Raw genomic sequence first — 22,039 nt, forward strand, 5'->3', positions numbered from 1 at the left:
AAATAATGTGCTTCATGGAGTTTTAGGGAATTGAGAGTCACGTGGGACCAGAGACCAGGGCAGAGTCGGATGGGATCCTCAAGGGCTAGAAAATGCCTAAGAGTACAGAATGAGAATTGTCCGGATTTCTGAGATATAAACTAGAATCTGTTCAGCAAGCCCAGATGGGCGTTTTTTGTAAAACTGTCTAGTGTTGGACTCACCTATTGAGATGCTTTGGTAGCCAACTCCCTTCCGGAATCTGGCGATCAGAAGTTCAACTGAGAGTACAGAGGTGTCTCCAAAATTACTCTACCATCGTTAAAGAAGGTCCTTACAAAATAGGTTGCAGAGAGCCTTCACTTTCTTTCTTTCTTTACTCTTGGGTTGTGTGTGCATTTTTTCAAAGAACAGATTTTCCTGGTCCTCTGGTATCTATCCAGTCAGAGTCAGAACCTTTCTCTTACCCAGGGTTCTCTGGAGAGCTGCCTTGACCTCCTTGTTCCGTAAACTGTAGATGATGGGATTGAGCATGGACGTCACCACGGTGTAGAACAGAGCTAGGAGTTTATCTGTTCCTGGTGAATGGCTGGCCTTGGGTCTCAAGTAGGTGACAGACCCGGAGCCATAGAAGAGCGTCACAACAAGCAGGTGGGAAGAACAGGTGGAAAGAGCTTTATGGCGGCCTTCAGGGGAGGGCATGATCAGCACGGCAGCCAGGATTCTGCCATAGGAAGCAATGATTAGTAGAAATGGACTGGAAATGCAAAGAATGGCCGCAACAAAGACGGCGGCCTCGTTATGGGATGTATCACCACAGGCAAGAGCCAGGATAGGGGGTAGGTCACAGAAGAAATGGTCTATTTCACAGGGGCCGCAGAAGTTCAAGGAGAAAATGTAGTTGGTCTGGCCCAAGCCTACCATGCAACCCACTCCCCAGGAAGCGACTGCCAGCTGGGCGCACACCCCCCGGCTCATTCGCATTGCATAGTGGAGTGGGGAGCATATGGCCATGTAGCGGTCAAAAGCCATGGCTGCCAAAAGACAGCACTCGCTGATACCAAAAAATGTGAAGAAAAACATCTGCGTAGCACACCCCTCCCGGGAGATGCCCCGGGCCTCACTCACGAGGCTCTGCAGCATCCTGGGTATGACCGAGCACGTGTAGCCAATCTCTAAGAGAGACAGGTTGGTCAGGAAGAAGTACATGGGCATATGGAGGACGGGGTTGGTCCAGATGGCAAGGGCTATGAGGGCATTACCCATGAGGGATGCTAAAAACATAAGTAGGACGAGGGTGAATAAAAGGAAACACTGTTCAGTGACCTCCGAGAACTTGGCAAATACAAAGTGCTTGACAGACAGGCTGTTGTCCTGCCACAGGGAGCAGCTGAGGTTCATGACCTGGGGAAAAGGACAACAAGGAAAGTGTCATTCAGCTATAAGTGCAAATCTCTATATTGCTTTTCCTAAGTCAGAGAGATGCATTTCTGACCGCAATTCCAAAAATCAAAAAGCTTGGAAATTACACCCGTTCTCACAAGTTTACAAACCAAATCCTGTTCCGTGTTCATGAAGCCCGTTTATCTGTTCAAAAATATACCGAGTCACACTGAAAAGAAATTTAAAAAATAAACAAAAATTTTTTAAAAAAGACAAAAACACACCTAGTCATCAAGCATAAAATTGGGGGAAAAATAGCTTAAGCTCAATTCCTTCTTCATTTCTCCCATTAATCGGTTGTCAAATACTGCCAGACAAAGGTTTTCTCACACCTGTCATTTTCTCCCCATTTCTTTTGCCACTGAATTTGTCACACATTCATTCAGCAAGTGTTTTTTGAGCACAAAGTATTCTGCACTTACTACTTCAGGTCCTGAAATTTAACAATAAAAAAACAAAACACAACTCAACATTTCTTCCCAAATGGAACTTATTTAGTGAAGGAAAGCAGAAATTAAATGGGCATTCAATGAATCAAGAATTGCTGTAATTCAGAGCATTAAAGCCAGTGTCCTGGGGACTTGGTGTTGGAAGGGGGCTTGGGGCATGGCGCAGCAGGAGCTCAGGTGTGAGGACCCCCACACCCTCACACCACACTGACCCTGCATGCTGAGGTCCCTGCTCAAGACGACAAACTTCTCTACCTTTCGCACTTGTCATCTGCCAGCCTTTCCTCATCACAGGGTTCTTTGCTAAATGGAAGTTACCACTGCCTTCAAGTTAACATTCAAATGTCTTCATGTGATTCTTGCAAATCCATGGATTGGCTCACCGCCTATTGATAGAAATTTTGATCTTATCCCGTAACCAAAGGACCTCTTAGTACACTATATCCAGCTACACACACTAGCAGCCTTTTGGGTGTGCCTTGCTTGCTTGATTTCCTAGTCTTTGTGCTCATTTTCTTGAAGGGGCTTGACATCTGCCTCCTTGACTGTCCACCTAGTCTCCTGCTCAGTGTGCTCAGATTGCAGGACAGTGTCTTCTCCTCTCTGGAAACTTCTTCCCCACTGCTGCACTGCCTCACCCCCATACTCGGGAGGGAAACCCCTCCACGTGTCCCCACCACTCAGTGACCTCCATGAGAGCACCATCATAGCACTTCAAGGACAACCAATTGTTCATTTCTTCCTGAGCGTAGCCTGGACACAGACATGGAGAGCAGAACTGCATTTCTCAACTTACTTACCATTATACCCACTACACTTAGCAATGAATAGGTTCTCCTGTAACGAGGAAAAGCTGGAACACTAAGCTTTCCTCTGGCTGCCCAAGCATCTGCCCATGGGTGCCGAGTGTGTTTTCTGAAGTTAATTACGATAAAGCTCATCTCCCTCAAATGTCTCAATGTGACAGTTGTCTCTCAACCTAATACCTATGAGTTCCTGACAAAACATTCCTCATTCTTCTTTGTGGGTGTACTGCCATTTGGCTTTTCTTTTGAAATGTCATCAAGCACGAGTCTAAGGAATGTTTGCCATGAAAAGGGCAGACGACGAAGGAGGTTTTGCGTCCACTGCTCTGGACTCTATGTGTTCATCAGCATAACGTGAGACCATGTTTACACTACATTTGTTTAGAACACATCATTGTTTATTCCACAGTAATATTTGATGCAGGTAAATATAACCAAAAAATGTGCTTTTTGAGGTTCCAAGTTACTATGAAAAGACAAATATATTAGGTGCATTCACAAAAGATACATACAAAAACATACATTTTTGCATGTATACATCCATCCGTACACCCACACACAAAAGCACACAGATTCAAATCCGTACTTAGGAGCATCAGAATTAAGAGTATTTTGGAGATATTCTATCTGGGTTCAGATCCTAACACAGCCATCTAATGCTGGGCCAAAGTTAACATTTACTCAAACTATCTGTTTCCTCAATTTTTCCACTTATTAAAGGAGATTATAGTGGTATATTCCTCATGGGGTTGCTGTGAGGATTAAGTGAGTTAATTCCCATAAAAGCACTTAGGAAAACGGTTCAGTACTCAGTAAGTATCAGCCATCGTTGTGCCTGAGTCCATGTGTATGTTACTATAGGTTCACCTCCATATATTCCCGCTTGTGGAATTTCTTTTTCGTCACTGTCCCTAATCATCCCTCTTGATGTTCATCCACTCTTCATGTTTTGCCATGCACATGCCATGATGGAGAGAAGAACAGCAGAAAATACGTACATACATATATACATACATACACACAAGCACAAAAATGCCACCCAAACATTATGTCCTGGGAAAAGATGGTGGTGTCATGGATCATTTGAATCTACTGCTTTGCTGTAATTTACTCTACTGAGCCTTACAAAAGCACCCAAAGTAAAGGATGGGAACAAGGGAACACTGAAAAAATAAAATAAAGTAAAAAAAAAAAAAAAGGAATAATCACAGACATATGAAGGTTATGTATCTATAAGCATAATATAATGTGATCTAACACTTATCCAACAAATATTGCTTGCAACTTTAAGTACCTGTGCCTTGTAATAATATTTGCAATTAAGTTGGAATTAAAAATGTTTTAAATATGGCAAAAAAAAGGATGGGAACAAGTGGAAAAATTCAAAACTGCGAAATATGAAGTAACAACTCTGCATAATGACAGGGATTCCAATACATGTGACTGTTGGAAACCCTGCTCACATGTCACGTAGTAAAGTAGCCATACATATATTAAAGCATTTGTAGGCATCTTCCTGACATAGTAGTTGATTTTAATATGTATGGTTCCCATGAAGTAAGGTAATTCAGGCAAGGCTAAAGCAAAGAAAACAGGTCATGATTGCTTATCTTTTTTTTTATTTTTTGACCCAAAAGATTTTCTTAAACATCCTAACTCTACAGTAGTCAGATTCTCTTCTCCCTCCCTAACAGTCATTTGGCTCGACATGGAAATAGGTAAAATCTGATTTTTGAAATTACACTTGCTATTGTTTTCATGAGTTACTCTCCACTGACCTTAGACTGGGGGGCCTGGGGTCCATGTAGTAGCGACCAGCTTTATGTACATACCAAGAACAATTTATTTTAATCACTGCTATGGAAAGAGTGAGATACTTGAAGCAGGTGCCAGGTGTCTCCAGAAAGAGCATTAAGCCAGTAGAACCACTGGATCTGAACATTGCTTCTGTCCCTCACCTGACATATTTTCTTAACTTAAAGTTTCTGATTCATCATTTCCATGTAAGTGAAGGATGAAGAAGCCCTTCCTGTCTTTCTTGTGTTGGTTAGAGTTAAAAATGCAAACTGTAGAGCCAAATCATGAAGATAAGGTAAGAAATGGCCTTAAAATGCAACTTATCAGCATCAAAACCTCTTGTTTTTTTAAAACACCATGTTAATGAATTCATAGGACACTGCATGGAATATTCTCTATTATTATCAGTATCTATTGTTATAACATGTTATATACAAAATAAAGGTGTATCTTATTAATATAAATGTCCTATATATTATTATCAGTCTATAAAAGTGTCCTATGAAGAGTCCCTGATTAAGCAAATGGCACTGTCATATAATCTGAAGATACAGGAGTTTCATGCTCTATGAGAAATTCTATTTGTAGATTCCTATTCCACGTAATAAAGATTAAGTGGCCTTTGAATGCTGGTGAGATTCTGAAGGTTTACATATTGAGGTGGACTTTCAGTGTAATTTGGATATGTGAGAGAAATAGAGAAATAAGGCAATGTCAAAGACTCAGCTTCATCGGCTTCCTCGCCCAACCCTAAGAGCCAAGACAAGCACTCAGTATGTGATTCTGGCTTGGAAATAACCCAGCACAAGTGATTCATTTTGGGTCATTTCCACACAATTAGATATGTTGCTTGAGTGTCTCAGCCTCTTATTAATCTCTGTTTTCATAACAAATGTTTATTTTTCCTATCAATCAAAGGAAAGCATGATAAATGTTATTGGACACTATAACTGAAACACTACAGGAAACATTTAGTAAATATTAATCCTCATTACTATGAAATTTTCACTTCTGAAATGTCTTTATGTAAATGGCTTATTACAGATTATAGAAATGGTTACCCACTGCTTTCCACAATTTCCCCAGTCACTGCACCTAGGATCTGATAACAAGGTGATGCCTTATCATGATGCAGCGGAAACTATTTTATCATTCGACTGGACTCAGGTGTGCAGGAGAATCCAGGCATTTCCTTCCCTAACGGTAACAGTTCCTATGAAATAATTAATTTAGAACAATTCACAGGAAACTTATGACAGGAATACTGGTAAACTGAGTAAGTTATACTCTTTGGAGAAGGAAAAAACAGCTGATTATGGTTACGGTCAGCATCAAAAAATGCTTCAGGCTCGGCTGTCCATGTTCACGTTGGAATTCACTGTCTTCCACAGCCCCTTTTCTTAAGACATCTCTCGTACCACGTACCTGTAATCCTAACATTTAAGGGAAACACTAGATAGTTGTTGCTTCTGATAAGCCACTCCCTGATTTTCTCTGCTCTGTCCCCTTACCTTACAACCTCTCACACTCCAGATGATGTAAGTCTCCCAGTCCTCTTAGACTCTGCACCTAGAAGCTTTTGTGGTAGTCAGTGCTGCATCCTGTCTCAGGAAGCCTGTGTGTCTCATGGGAGAGCATCACGTAACCTCCAGTCATGCCCGCCATGCTCCCTTCTCCCCTCACCACAGAAGCGTGCAAGGCTGTGCCAATCACTGGGTGATACAGTTGAGCCTTCCTCCTTCCTGAAAAACCCTGGAGTCTGAACATGTTTTATTTCAATTCTTCTTGTTCTGGATTTGTATCCTTCCCCCCTCCCACAGGAGGCACATTTTCTTTTCACTGGAGAGTGTAGGAAGATGTTTGATTCTGTCTATCAATAATTGTCATGGGCAGGTCCGTCTCTCTCTGCTGGTGAATGCTAACATTTAGGAGAACAGAAATAAACATAAAGGATAGAAAACTCAATAGTTAAATATAATGAATAGCTTATACTTTGGAATTCCATGTAAAGAACTTAGTGTCCCAATAGCTCTTGGAGGAGGAAGGCAAGATGGTGGTGAAGGGGACCCCTTTACAAGGGGTCCCCTGAATTCAGCTGGATATCTGCCAGATGATTTTGAACACCTATGAAATCATTGTGAGATGTAAGAATATATATCAGGATCTCTACAAGCAGAAAAGTGACTGCTTCTTGCAAGGTTGGACGTGTGGAGTCGTGAATCCACGGGGTAATATAAGAAGAGAAACAGAAGAGGGAGGCAGCCTCCATAAGCTGGCTCCTGGAAGATGATAGAACACCAGAGTGCAAAATCAGAACCCATAGAAATCTGGTCTAGGACAGATATCCCTCTCTGAAAGGGGCTCTGGAAATGAAAAGGCAGAAATCTAGGTAGAGCATTGTAGTCTCAGGATACGAGGGACCTCAGAGAAAAGGGGGAGCCTGAACTGGTAGACTGCCATAGCATTGGAGCCAGGAGGGAGGTTACGGTCAGCAAGACCAAGAAGAGACCCTCAGCTTGGATTGCCAGAAACTGAACTCAGTGGGTCGCTATCCACTCTTTCCTTGAACAGCCTGAAAAAGATGTGAAAGCTGAACATAGGACTGGGCAAAAAATCGTGGAGCAGTAGTGGCCGGGAAAGGACTTTAGGGTGGAACACAGACCTGATTCTGGAGTTTTGGGTGTGTGCGTGACCCACAGCCACTTGGCGGTTTTCGAACCACAAAAGGCAGAGTCACCCCCAGGCCCCTTAAAACACTTTTGAGAGATTGCAGTGGGCACACACCACAGGAGGCTATGGTTTGGGGCACCTACAGAAGTGGAGACTGTTTGTCCCAGAGGGTTTATTGAAGAGGGCAGAATGCAAATTTTCTGCTCTGGCCCAGAGGTTTGGCTGTGGCCATATTGGCCCTGATCCCCTGAAGAGGTGTGGAAAGACCCCAGGGAACAAAAGCCAAAAAGAGGTCCAGTTTCCACTGAGCCCATCCCCCTGACAGGGTGTGGGGCAACTCTGCCCAGACAGGGATACCTGAGAAACAGTGAAGCAGGCCCCTCTCCCAGAACACAGGCTGGAAGGACAGGTGGAAACAACCCTATGAACCCCATAAGACTGTAAAATCCCACTGCCAGGGTGAAATTGTATATTGAACTCCAGGCATTGCCTCAAGGCTTGTTTATTTTTCAGATATAATTCTTTTCTTTTCTTTCCTTCTTTTGTTTTCCTTCTCTCCTGCCATTTCCCCCTGCTGTATTTTCCTTCATACCTTATCCTCATTTCAACTAGATGTCTATTACACCAACTCACTATTCATAGTGTCTTTGAACTTGTATTTTTACACACCTATTTTTTTTTATAGATGTATCTTTTAGCCCATGTTTCACTCTATTCTGTTTTCCCTTTTTATATATACAAGTTTTACTTTCCTCATAATTTTGGGATGTAGTGGCCTCTAAAACACACACTAAAATACACCCAGGGAAAACTGAAACACCCTGCTTTGTCCACACTGAGAGTTTATGGCCTGCCTTCCCATCTCCTCTTTTTTGAGATTATTTCTTTATTTTTTATTTTTTCTGTTTTTTATTTTTACTCTTGTGTTTCATTTTAGCTTTGACTTTTTGGTGGTGGCAACTGACCACTCTGTATTTTGCTAGGGTACATCTATCTTGGGTCATGGTTGATATTTTGGACTCCATCCATTTGCTCATCCATCCCTCAATAGAATGACTAGGAGGAGGAACTCCAAATAAAGAAAAGAACTAGAGACAATGTCCTCTGCAACAGAAAAAATGCATATGAACATAAGGAAGATGAGAAATATAGACTTCAGGAGAGCAACCATGAAGTCAATAGCAAGGCTTGAGAAAAGTATTAGTGACAATATAGATTCTCTAAGGGAAGAAATGAGATCTAATCAGGCTGAACTTAAAAATGCTGTGAATGAGATGCTGTCTAAACTGAATAACAGCAAGGGTAACTAAAGCAAAAGAATGAATTAGTGAGCTAGAAGAAAAGCTAATAGAGAGGAAGGAAGCTGAAGAAGGTAGGGATAGGCAGCTAGTAGCACATGAAAATAGACTTAGAGAGATGAACAACACCGTGGAATGTTTTAATGTCAGAATTATTGGGATCTCTGAGGGGGGGTGGGAGAGAGAGGACTAGAAGATATATTTGAGCAAATGACAGCTGAATTTCCCTAATCTGGGGAAGGAAACAAACATTCATGTCCAAGAAGCAGAGAGGACCCCTCCCAAAATCAATAAAAATAGATCAATATCCTGACATGCAACAATGATACCTAACAATTTTAGAGCAAAGGAAGCTATCCTGAGAGCATCTGGGGGTAAGAGATTTCTTAGGTATGGAGGGACAAACTTCAGAATAACATCAGACATATCCACATAGTCCTGTTAACCCAGCAAGTGCTGGCAAGTCACATTCAGGGTATTAAATGAGAACATGCAGCCAAGAATACTTGACCCAGCAAAGCTGTCATTTGGAACAGATGGAAAGACAAATAGCTTTCAGAGTAGGCAGAAGCTTAAAGAATAAGTTATCACCAAGCCGGCCTCATAAGAAGTATTAAGGAGAATTCTGTAAGTGAAGAGAAACCCCAAGAGTGGCATAGACCAAAAAGAAACAGAAAATCTACAGAAATGGGGACTCTACAGGTAATACAATGACACTAAATTTATATCTTTCAATAGTTACTTTCAATGTGAATGGGCTGAATGCTCCCATGAAAAGACACAGAGTTTCAGACTGGATAAAAAGCAGGACTCACCCATATGCTATCTACAAGATACTCATTTCGAACCTAAAGTCACCTCCAGATTGAAAGTGACAGGATGGAGAACCATTTACCATGCTAACAGACCTCAAAAGAAATCTGAGGTAGAAATTCTCATATCAGAAAAATTGCATTTTAAGCCAAAGACAGTAGTATATCATACTTAAAGTGTCTCTCCAACAGTGTGGAGATTCCTTAAGAAATTAGAAATAGAGCTTCCCTATGACCCTGCCATTGCACTACTGGGTATTTACCCCAAAGATACAGATGTAGTGAAAAGAAGGGCCATCTGTACCCCAATGTTTATAGCACAAATGGCCACGGTCACCAAATTGTGGACAGAACCAAGATGCCCTTCAACGGACGAATGGATAAGGAAGATGTGGTCCATATACACTATGGAGTATGATGCCTCCATCAGAAAGGATGAATAGCCAACTTTTGTAGCAACATGGACGGGACTGGAGGAGATTATGCTGAGTGAAATAAGTCAAGCAGAGAGAGTCAATTATCATATGGTTTCACTTATTTGTGGAGAATAAGAAATAACACAAAGGACATGGGGAGATGGAGAGGAGAAGGGAGTTGAGGGAAATTGGAGGGGGAGATGAACCATGAGAGACTGTGGACTCTGAAAAACAGTATGAGGGTTTAGAAGGGGCAGGGGGTGGGAATTTGGGCCAGTCTGGTGGTGGGTATTGTGGAGGGCATGTATTGCATGGAGCACTAGGTGTGGTGCATAAATAATGAATTCTAGTACACTGAAAAATAATTTAAAAAATTAAAAATTAAAAAAATAAAGTGTTTCTCCAACAAGAAGCTCTAACAATTTTAAATATCTATGCCCCAACATGGGAGCAGCAAATTATATAAACCAATTAATAACCAAAATAAAGAAACATATTGATAATAATACATTAATAGCAGGAGACCTCAACAGTCCACTCACAGCAATGGACAGATCATCTAAGCAGAAGATCAACAAAGACACAAGGGCTTTGAATGAAACATTGTACCAGATGTACTTCGTAGATATATACAGAAAATTCATCCTAAAACAACAGAAAATTCATTCTTCTCAAGTGCACATGGAACATTCTCCAGAATAGACCACATACTGGGTAACAAATCAGATCTCAATCAATACCGAAAGACTGGGGTCATTCCTTGCATGTATTCAGACCCCAGTGCTGTGAAACTGGAATGAAACCAGAAGAAGAAATTTGGAAGGAACTCAAACACTTGGAAGTTAAAGAGCATCCTGCAAAAGAATGATTGGGTCAACCAGGAAATTAAAGAGCTTAAACAATTCATTGAGACTAATGAGAATGAAAACACATCAGTTCAAAACCTATGGGATACAGAAAAGTGATCCTAAGGGGGAAGTACATAGCCATCCAAGTCTCTCTCAAAAAAATAAGATAAATCCCATGCACAAGTTAACCTTACATCTAAAGGACCTGGAGAAAGCACAATAAATAAGGCCTAAACCAAGCAAAAGAGAAATAATAAAGATTAGAGCAGATATCAATGAAACAGAAACCAGAAAAACAGTAGAAGAGATCAAGGAAACTAAAAGCTGGTTCTTTGAAAGAATTAATGATATCAATAAACCCCCGGCCAGACTTATCCAAAAGAAAGGACAAAGGACTCAAATTAATAAAATCATGAATGAAAGGGGAGAGATCACAACTAATACCAAGGAAATAGAAACAATTATTAGAAATTATTACCAGCAACTATTTGCCAACAAATTAAGCAAACTGGAAGAAATAGATGCCTTTCTGGAAACTTATAAACTACCAAGACTGAAACAGGAAGAAATAGACAATCTAAATAGATGAATAACCAGCAACGAAATTGCAACAGTAATCAAAAACCTTCCAGAAAACAAAAGTCCTGGGTGTGGTGCATAAACAATGACTTTTGAAACACTGAAAAAATAAAATAAAAAGCAAACAAATAAAAAAAAAAAAACAAATAAAGTCCAGGGCCTGATGGCTTACAGCAGGGGAATGCTACCAAACGTTTAAAAAAGAAATAATACCTATTCTACTGAGGCTGCTTCAAAAAATAGAAATAGGAGGAAAACTTCCAAACTCATTCTGTGAGGCCAGCATTACCCTGATCCCAAACCAGACAAACACCCCATGAAAAGGAGAATTACAGAGAGGGAGCGAAACTATGAGAGACTCTTTACTATAGGAAACAAACTGAGGGTTGCTAGAGGGGAGGTGGGTGGGAGAATGGGGTAATTGGGTGATGTAGATTAAGGAGGGCATGCGATATGATGAGCAGTAGGTGTTAAATGCCACAGATGAATTACTGAATGCTACATCTGAAACTAATGATGTTGGCTAATTGAATTTAAATTAAAAAAAGAAAGTTGAAGAAATAGAAAAAAAGAGGATTACAGACCAATATCATTGATGAACATGGATGTAAAAATACTCAAAAAGATTCTACCAAATGGGATCCAACAGTACATTAAAAGGACTATTCACCATTACCAGTTGGATTTATTCCTGGGATGCAAGGTGGTTCAACATTTGCAAATCAAACAATGTGATAGAGCATATTAATAAAAGACAAGACAAGAACCGTATGATTCTCTCAATCAATGCACAGAAAACATTTGATAAAATATAACATTCTTTCCTAATTAAAACTCTTCAAAGTATAGAGGTAGAGGGTACATACTTTAATATCATAAAAGCCATCTATGAAAAGCATGCAGCGAATATCATTCTTAAGATCAGGAACACGACAAGGATGCCCACTCTCACCATTATCATTCAGCATGGTACTAAAAGTCCTAGCATCAGCAACCAGACAACAAAAAGAATAAAAAGCATTTAAGTTGTCAAAGAAGAAGTCAATCTCTCTTTCTTCACAGATGATATGATACTTTATGCGGAAAATCCAAAAGACTCCACACTCAAGTTATTAGAACTCATACAGCAATTCAGCAATGTGGCAGGATACACAAATCAATGCACAGAAATCAGTTGCATTTCAGGTGCCTGGGTGGCTCAGTCATTAATCATCTGCCTTGGGTTCAGGTCATGATCCCCAGGTCTTGGGAATGAGCCCAGCATCAGGCTCCCTGCTCGGTGGGAAGCCTGCTTCTCCCACTCCCCCTGCTTGTGTTCCCTTTCTCACTGTGTCTCTCTGTCATATAAATAAATAAAACCTTAAAAAAATCAGTTGCATACAAATTTTAGGATCATCTGCTCCAGCTCTTTAAAAAATACCGGTGGAATTTTGATCGGAATGACACTAAAAGTATAGATTGCTCTAGGCAGTATAGACATTTTAACAATGTTTATTCTTCCAATCCAAGAGCATGGAATGGTCTTCCATCTTTTTGTGTCTTCTTCAATTTCTTTCATGAGTGTTCTGTAGTTCCTCAAGTACAGTTCCTTTACCTCTTTGGTTAGGTTTATTCCCAGGTATCTTATGGTTCTTGGTGCTATAGTAAATGGAATCGATTCTCTAATTTCCCTTTCTGTGTTTTCATTGTTAGTGTATAAGAAAGCCACTAATTTCTGTACATTGATTTTGTATCCTGCCACGTTACTGAATTACTGTATGAGTTCTAGTAGTTTGGGGGTGGAGTCCTTTGGGTTTTCCATATAAAGAATCATGTCATCTGCGAAGAGAGAGAGTTTGACTTCTTCTTTGCCACTTTGGATACCTTTTATTTCTCTTTTTGTCTGATTGCTGTTGCTAGGACTTCTAGTACTATGTTGAAAAAGAGTGGTGAGAGTGGGCATCCTTGTCGCGTTCCTGATCTCAATGGGAAGGCTGCAAGCTTTTTCCCATTGAGGATGATATTTGCTGTGGGTTTTTCATAGATAGATTTTATGAAGTTCAGGAATGTTCCCTCTATCCCTATACGTTGAAGCATTTTAATCAGGAACGGATGCTGGATTTTGTCAAATGCTTTTTCTGCATCAATGGAGAGGACCATGTGGTTCTTCTCTCTTCTCTTATTGATTTGTTCTATCACATTGATTGATTTGTGGATGTTGAGCCATCCTTGTAGCCCAGGAATGAATCCCACCTGGTCGTGGTGGATAATCTTTTTAATGTGCTGTTGGATCCTGTTTGCTAGGATCTTGGTGAGAATCTTAGCATCCATATTCATCAGTGATATTGGTCTGAAATTCTCCTTTTTGGTAGGGTCTTTGCCTGGTTTGGGGATCAGGGTAATGCTGGCTTCATAGAAAGAGTCTGGAAGTTTTCCTTCTGCTTCAATTTTTTGAAACAGCTTCAGGAGAATAGGTGTTATTTCTTCTTTGAAAGTTTGGTAGAATTCCCCAGGGAATCCATCAGGTCCTGGGCTCTTGTTTTTTGGGAGGTTTTTGATCACTGCTTCAATCTCATTACTGGATATCGGTCTATTTAGGTTGCCGATTTCTTCCTGGTTCAATTTTGGGAGTTTATAGTTTTCCAGGAATGCATCCATTTCATCCAGGTTGCTTAGCTTACTGGCATATAACTGTTGATAATAACTTCTGATGATTGTTTCTATTTCCTTGGTGTTAGTTGTGATCTCTCCCTTTTCATTCATAATTTTATGAATTTGGGCTTTCTCTCTTTTCTTTTGGATTAGTGTGGCCAATGGCTTATCGATCTTATTGATTCTTTCAAAAAACCAGCTTCTAGTTTCATTGATACATTCTACTGTGTCTCTGGTTTCTACCTCATTGATCTCTGCTCTAACTTGATTATTTCCCTTCTTATGTGTGGAGTTGGTTTGATTTGTTGTTGATTCTCCAGTTCTTTAAGGTGTAGATACAGCTGGTGTGTTCTGAATTTTTCAATTTTTTTGACGGAGGCTTGGATGGCTATGTATCAGAAGAGACCCCAAATCACTAAGGAAATGTTGAAAAACAAAAATAAAACTGGGGGCATCACGTTACCTGATTTCAAGCTTTACTACAAAGCTGTGATCACCAAGACAGCATGGTACTGGCATAAAAACAGACACATAGACCAGTGGAACAGAGTAGAGAGCCCAGATATGGACCCTCAACTCTATGGTCAAATAATCTTCGACAAAACAGGAAAAAATATACAGTGGAAAAAAGACAGTCTCTTCAATAAATGGTGCTGGGAAAACTGGACAGCTATATGTAGAAGAATGAAACTCCACCATTCTCTTACACCATACACAAAGATAAACTCAAAATGGATAAAAGACCTCAACGTGAGACAGGAATCCATCAGAATCCTAGAGGAGAACATAGGAAGTATCCTCTTCGATATCAGCCACAGCAACTTCTTTCAAGATATGTCTCCAAAGGCAAAGGAAACAAAAGCGAAGATGAACTTTTGGGACTTCATCAAGATCAAAAGCTTCTGCACAGCAAAGGAAACAGTCAACAAAACAAAGAGGCAACCCATTGAATAGGAGAAGATATTTGCAAATGACAGTATAGACAAAAGGTTGATATCCAGGATCTACAGAGAACTCCTGAAATTCAACACACACAAAACAGACAATCATATCAAAAAATGGGCAGAAGATATGAACAGACACTTCTCCGATGAAGACATACAAATGGCTATCAGACACATGAAAAAATGTTCATCATCACTGGCCATCAGGGAGATTCAAATTAAAACCACATTGAGATACCACCTTACACCACTTAGAGTGGCCAAAATTAGCAAGACAGGAAACAACATGTGTTGGAGGGGCTGTGGAGAAAGGGGAACCCTCTTCCACTGTTGGTGGGAATGCAAGTTGGTGCAGCCACTTTGGAGAACAGTGTGGAGATTCCTCAAGAAATTAAAAATAGAGCTTCCTATGACCCTGCAATTGCACTACTGGGTATTTACCCCAAAGATACAGATGTAGTGAAAAGAAGGGCCATCTGTACCCCAATGTTTATAACAGCAATGGCCACAGTCGCCAAACTGTGGAAAGAACCAAGATGCCCTTCAACGGATGAATGGATAAGGAAGATGTGGTCCATATACACTATGGAGTATGATGCCTCCATCAGAAAGGATGAATACCCAACTTTTGTAGCAACATGGACGGGACTGGAAGAGATTATGCTGAGTGAAATAAGTCAAGCAGAGAGAGTAGTTATCATATGGTTTCACTTATTTGTGGAGCATAACAAATAGCATGGAGGACAAGGGGTGATGGAGAGAAGGGAGTTGAGGGAAATTGGAAGGGGAGGTGAACCATGAGAGACTATGGACTCTGAAAAACAATCTGAAGGTTTTGAAGGGGCAGGGGTGGGAGGTTAGGGGAACCAGGTGGTGGGTATTGGAGAGGTCATGTATTGCATGGAGCACTGGGTGTGGTGCAAAAAACAATGAATACTGTTACGCTGAAAAAAAAAAGAAAAAACAAAACAAAAAAAATCAGTTGCATTTCTATACACAAACAATATAACTGAGGAAAGAGAAATTAAGGAATTTCAATTTACAATATCTCCAAAAACCATAAGATCCTTAGCAATAAACCCAATCAAAGAGGAAAAGGAGCTATACTCTGAAAGTACAGACAGTTATGAAAATAATTGAGGAAGACACAAAGAGAAGGAAAAAGATTCCATGCTCATGGATTGGAAGAATAAATATTGTTAATATGTCTATGTTCCCCAGAGCAGTTAAGACATTTAATGCAACCCCTATCAAAACACCACTGACATTCTTTTTTTCACAGACCTGGAACAAACAGTCCATAAATTTGTATGGAACCAGAAAAGACCCTGAATCACCAGGGGTATGTTGAGAAAGAAAACCAAAGCTGTGGGAATTTCAATGCTTGACTTCAAGCTATATTACAAAGCTGTAGTCATCAAGACATTATGGTTGGCACAAAAACAGATGCAGAGATCAATGGACCAAATAGAGACACCCCCAACCCCCGCCGGAATGGATCCTCAACACTTTGGCCAACTAATCTTTGACAAATCAGGAAAAAACATCCAATGGGAAAAGGAAGTCTCTTCAATAAATTGTGCTGGGAAAACTGGAGAATCACATGCAGAAGAAAGAAACTAGACCATTCTCATATACCACACACAAAGATAAACTCAAAATGAACGAAAGACCTCAATGTGAGATAGGAATTCATCAAAACCCTAAAGGAGGGAACAAATAATCCTAAAATTCATATGGAACCAGAAAAGACCTTGAATACCCAGAGGAATGTTGAAAAAGAAAGCCAAAGTTGGTGGCATCACAATTCCAGACTTCAAGCTCTATCACAAAGCTGTCATCATCAACACAGTATGATACTGGCACAAAAACAGACACATAGATCAATGGAACAGAATAGAGAGCCCAGAAATAGACCCTCAACTCTATGGTCAACTAATCTTTGACAAAGCAGGAAAGAATGTCCAATGGAAAAAAGACAGTCTCTTCAACAAATGGTGTTGGGAAAATTGGACAGCCACGTGCAGAAAAATGAAACTGGACCATTTCCTTACACCACACATGAAAATAGACTCAAAATGGATGAAGGACTTCAATGTGGGAAAGGAATTCATCAAAATCCTTGAGGAAAACATAGGCAGCAACTCTTCAACCTCAGCCGCAGCAACTTCTTCCTAGAAACATCACCAAAGGCAAGGGAAGCACGGGCAAAAATGAACCACTGGAACTTCATCAAGATCAAAAGCTTTTGCACAGCAAAGGAAACAGTCAACAAAACCAAAAGAGAACCTACACATTGGGAGAAGACATTTGCAAATGACATATCAGATAAAGGGCTAGTATCCAAAATCTATAAAGAACTTATCAAGCTCAACACCCAAAGAACAAATAACCCAATCAAGAAATGGGCAGAGGACATGAACAGACATTTCTGCAAAGAAGACATCCAGATGGCCAACAGACACATGAAAAAGTGCTCCACATCACTCGGCATCAGGGAAATACAAAGCAAAACCACAATGAGATACCACCTTACAGCAATCAGAATGGCTAAATTTAACAAGTCAGGGAATGACAGATGCTGGCGAGGATGCAGATAAAGGGGAACCCTCCTACACTGTTGGTGGGAATGCAAGTTGGTGCAGCCACTCTGGAAAACAGCATGGAGGTTCCTCAATAAGTTGAAAACAGAGCTACCCTACAACCCAGCAAATGCACTACTGGGTATTTATCCTAAAGATACAAATGTAGTGATCCAAAGGGACACATGCACCCCAATGTTCATAGCAGCAATGTCCACAATAGCCAAACTATGGAAAGAACCTAGATGTCCATCAACAGACGAATGGATACAGAAGAGGCAGTATATATATATATATATACACACAATGGAATACTATGCAGCCATCAAAAGAAATGAAAGCTTGCCATTTGTGATGACATGGATGGAACTAGAGGGTATTATGCTGAGTGAAATAAGTCAATTAGAGAAAGACAATTATCATATGATCTCCCTGATATGAGGGAGTTAAGAGGCAATGTGGGGGGTTTGGAGGGTAGGAAAGGAATAAATGAAACAGGATGGGATCAGGAGGGAGACAAACCATAAGAGACTCTTAATCTCACAAAACAAACTGGGGGTTGTTGGGGGAGGAGGGGGGGGAGGGAGAGGGTGATTGGGTTATGGACATTGGGGAAGGTACGTGCTATGGTGAGTATTGTGAAGTGTAAACTTGGCAATTCACAGACCTGTACCCCTGGGGCTAATAATATACTATATGTTAATAAAAATTTTTAAAAATTTTAAAAATAAGACTTTGTTCTAGGAAAAAAAAAAACCCTAAAGGAGAACATAGGCAGTAACCTCTTTGACATTGGCCACAGCAACTTCTTTCAAGATATATCTATAAAAGTAAGGGAAATAAAAGCAAAAAGTGAACTTCTGGGATTTCATCAAGATAAAAAGCTTCTGTGCAGTAAAAGAAACAGTCAACAAAACTAAGAGACAATCTACAGAATGGGAAAAAATATTTGCAAATGACGTGAGAGATAAAAGGCTGATATCCAAGATCTATAAAGAACTTCTCAAACTCAACACCTAAAAAACAAATAATCCCATCAAGAAAGAGGCAGAAGACATGAAAAGACACTTTTCCAAAGAAGACAAACAAATGGCCAACAGACACATGAAAAAATGTTCAAGATCACTCGACATCAGGGAAATACAAATCAAAACCACAATAGGATACCACCTTACACCAGGTAAAATGGCAAAAATTAAAAAGATAGGAAACACTTACAGTTGGTGGGAATGCAAGTTCATACAGTCACTTTGGAAAACAGTATGGACATTCCTCAAAAATTTGAAAATAGAGGGTGCCTGGGTGGCTTAGTTGGTTAAGCAACTGCCTTCCATTCAGGTCATGATCCCAGAGTCCTGGGATCGAGTCCCGCATCAGGCTCTCAGCTCCATGGAGAGTCTGCTTCTCCTTCTGACCTTCTCCCCTCTCATGCTCTCTCTCACTCTCTCTCTCTCTCAAATAAATAAATAAAATCTTTTTTAAAAAATCGAAAGTAGAACTATCTTATGACACAGCAATTGTATCTGTGCCCCAATGTTTACAGCAGCAATGTCCACAATAGCCAAACTGTTGAAGGAGCTGAGATGCCCTTCAGTAGATGAATGGATACAGAAGATGTAGTTCATATATACAATGGAATTTTACTCAGCCATCAGAAAAGATGAATACGTACCACTTACCTTCACATGGATGGATCCAGATGGTATTATGCTCAGCAAAATATGTCAGTCAGAGAAAGACAGTTATCATATGGTTTCACCTATATGTGGAATATAAGAAATAGCATAGAGGATCATAAGATAAGGGAAGGAAAACTGAAGGGGAAGTCATCAAAGACTGAGGAAAACCATGAGAGATGGTTAACTCTGGAAATAAACTGGGAGTTGCTGGAGGGGAGGTTGGTGGGAGATGGGGTAATTGGGTGATTTCTCTGCATAGATTAAGGAATATTCTTGCCTTTATTTTAGGAAGAATCTCAAGAAACAATAATCTGAGGAAACTATAAATGAAAGAAAATTCTATCTTGACATCAAAAACATTTATGTTAAACTTTAACTGATATGTAAGGAAATTTTCTATGAAATTGTTGAGGTAGATGCATTTTCCCAAGATTCTTTTACTCCTGAGTCCATTTCTCACAACAAGAAAAATTTCAAAATTTATCCTTCCATTTTATTGTGCCAAGAAGAAAATTAAAAGGTAGTATTCCCATGAGGGGATTTCTACAGCGTTTCTTGCCAAATAATGTGCAGTGAGATTTATTATCTCTATGAATAAAATGTTCCTCCAGCTTTATATACAGGGAGGCAACCTTCCTTAGCAAATATTACTTTAGGGGAAAATTGTTTGTCACATCAAAATATATTTGGGATCCTTCAAATCAAATAAATAAATAATATTATGGAACTAAGATATGAAGAGGTGAAGCTGCTGAACGCAGAGAGAATATTCAATCCTTATCTCTAACTAACACTTAATACTGTTGGAAAGAAAAGATCAATGTCAATTTTGCAAAAGCAGGGAGTATGACCATTGGTTACCTGCAATGATTTAAAAGGTGGGTGTTGTATGCAGGTGGGAGTGATCTATTTAGCTTCACTGGTTTTATCTTTTTGTAACTCCATGTGTGTTGTCGCCTCTCTATGCAAAGTCATATACTAAAAGAAATGTGGAAATAAATTGACACCTTTAATAATGCAATGTCATTATAACTTAAAACATTAAAACATGTCTCTTTTAATGAAAAATAATGTAGGTTCACTGATTGCATCAGTGGGCATTTCTATGAATTAAATTATTTATGTATTGTCATAAAAAGCTTAACATCATGAACACTGGATTCAAGCCACGTGATAGGAGTGATTTGGGGAATGAAAGGGAAGAAAATGTAATCTTTGTGAGGCTTCCAACTGTGGTAAGTACACTGTGAATATTTACATGCACCTGGAACAAGGATTAATGAATTGATATAGACTCTAAATCACCACTGGGCACCACACCTCATAAAAGTAATCACCCACACATTAAGTATTTTCACTTAATGAAGCACAGTCACACATATTGGATTAACTAATAATCACAAAACACAGTTGGTATTCACAACTGACACTACAAAGGGCTGAAATCCAAGATCTATAAAGAACTACTCAAACTCAACACACACAAAACAGATAATCACATTAAAAAAAATGGGCAGAAGATATGAACAGACACTTCTCCAAAGAAGACATACAAATGGCTAACAGACACATGAAAAAAATATTCATCATCATTAGCCATCAGGGAGACTCAAATCAAAACCACATTAAGATACTACCTTACACCAGTTAGAATGGCCAAAATTAACAAGACAGTAAACAATGTGTATTGGAGAGGATGTGGACAAAGGGGAACCCTCTTCACTGTTGGTGGGAATGCAAGTTTTCCACTTTGGAAAACAGTATGGCACTTCCTCATAAAATTGAAAATAGAGCTTCCCTATGACCCTGCAATTGCACTACTGGATATTTACCAATGATACCGATGTAGTGAAAAGAATGGCCATTGTTCACAGCAGCAATGGCCACAGTCACCAAACTGTGGAAAGAGCCAAGATGCCCTTCAACAGATGAATGGATAAAGAAGATTGGTCCATATATACAATGGAGTATTATGCCTCCATCAGAAAGGATGAATACTCAACTTTTGTATCAACATGGACTGGACTGGTAGAGATTATGCTGAGTGAAATAAGTCAAGCAGAGAGAGTCAATTATATGGTTTCACTTACTTGTGGAGCATAAGGAATAACACGGAGACACTGGGAGAAGGAAAGGAGAAGTGAGTTGGGGGAGATCAGAGGGGGAGATGAACCATGAAACCACTATGTCTTGTTTCACAGTTCAGACTGTGAACTCTGAGAAACAAACTAAGTGTCTTAGAGGGGTGGGGGGTGGGAGATAGGTGAGCCTGGTGGTGGATATTAAGGAGGGCACATATTGCATGGAGCACTGGGTGTGGTGCATAAACAATGAATCTTGGAACACTGAAAAAAAAATAAAATTACAAAAAAATAAAACCACAGTTGGTAAGTAAGCAATGTAGAAAAGGTCTATGTGTTAACTATTAGCAGTCAACTGGATCCAGGTTCTCTGATTTCACATTCTCTTTTCTACTACAACAGTGCTTGAAACTTCTTACCACTTCCGAACACAAGATGTACATTTTACATCATAACCCAAGTGACACATGTACACGTACACTCACAGGTGCAATGGAAGCAAACAGCAAATCCATAAAGAATCATAGAGCTGTCAAGTTTGTGATAGATTACAACTCCTGATGTGACAAGCACTAGGACATATCATTTTTAAAACACTGATGTCTTGAAAGTCTCATATCACCAGGCTTTGATTTAGTGTTTGATTTGTTCCTCAAGTACTGAACATGTGGTAAGGAATCATTTCCTTTTGGCTGATGTTTCCTGTTATGACAAAAGGTTTATGCTACAAAACTCATTTTAGGACTTGAGGCATGGACCCAAGGAACAGCACTATGTCTTGTTTCTATGCATTCAGACTGATCTGGCTGGAGCTCAGAAAGTCCTGAACTTACCTAAACCAAGTCATGAATTCAAGCAGAGTGGCCCAGGGCCAGCAGATGGTGGATGAAAGAAATGAAGCCATGTGGTAAGTCAGCATGGGTGGTTCCTCTGACACAAGAGCAATTCTGACTTTCCCCTTCCCTAATCATTTTTCTATAAACATTTGTTCTATTGCATCTCCTAGGCAAACTATAGAGATTTGT

The 22,039-nt window shown here is 39.9% G+C and overlaps 1 protein-coding gene across 1 annotated transcript; it reads right to left on the reverse strand.

Moving 5' to 3' along the window:
* Positions 1 to 414: 414 nt before the first annotated feature.
* Positions 415 to 18,995, reverse strand: LOC111138634 (olfactory receptor 10C1-like). The gene is made up of 2 exons (XM_022490665.1): positions 18,934 to 18,995; positions 415 to 1,383 (listed from the first exon to the last, which is right to left on the reverse strand). Exon 2 carries the CDS (start codon positions 1,378 to 1,380, stop codon positions 415 to 417), a length of 966 nt encoding a protein of 321 aa, XP_022346373.1. The 5' UTR covers positions 1,381 to 1,383; positions 18,934 to 18,995.
* Between the last annotated feature and the right edge of the window lie 3,044 nt (positions 18,996 to 22,039).

The sequence above is a fragment of the Enhydra lutris genome, unplaced genomic scaffold, assembly GCF_002288905.1.
Source record: "Enhydra lutris kenyoni isolate GAN:26980312 unplaced genomic scaffold, ASM228890v2 scaffoldscaffold93, whole genome shotgun sequence".
Taxonomy (NCBI): domain Eukaryota; kingdom Metazoa; phylum Chordata; class Mammalia; order Carnivora; family Mustelidae; genus Enhydra; species Enhydra lutris.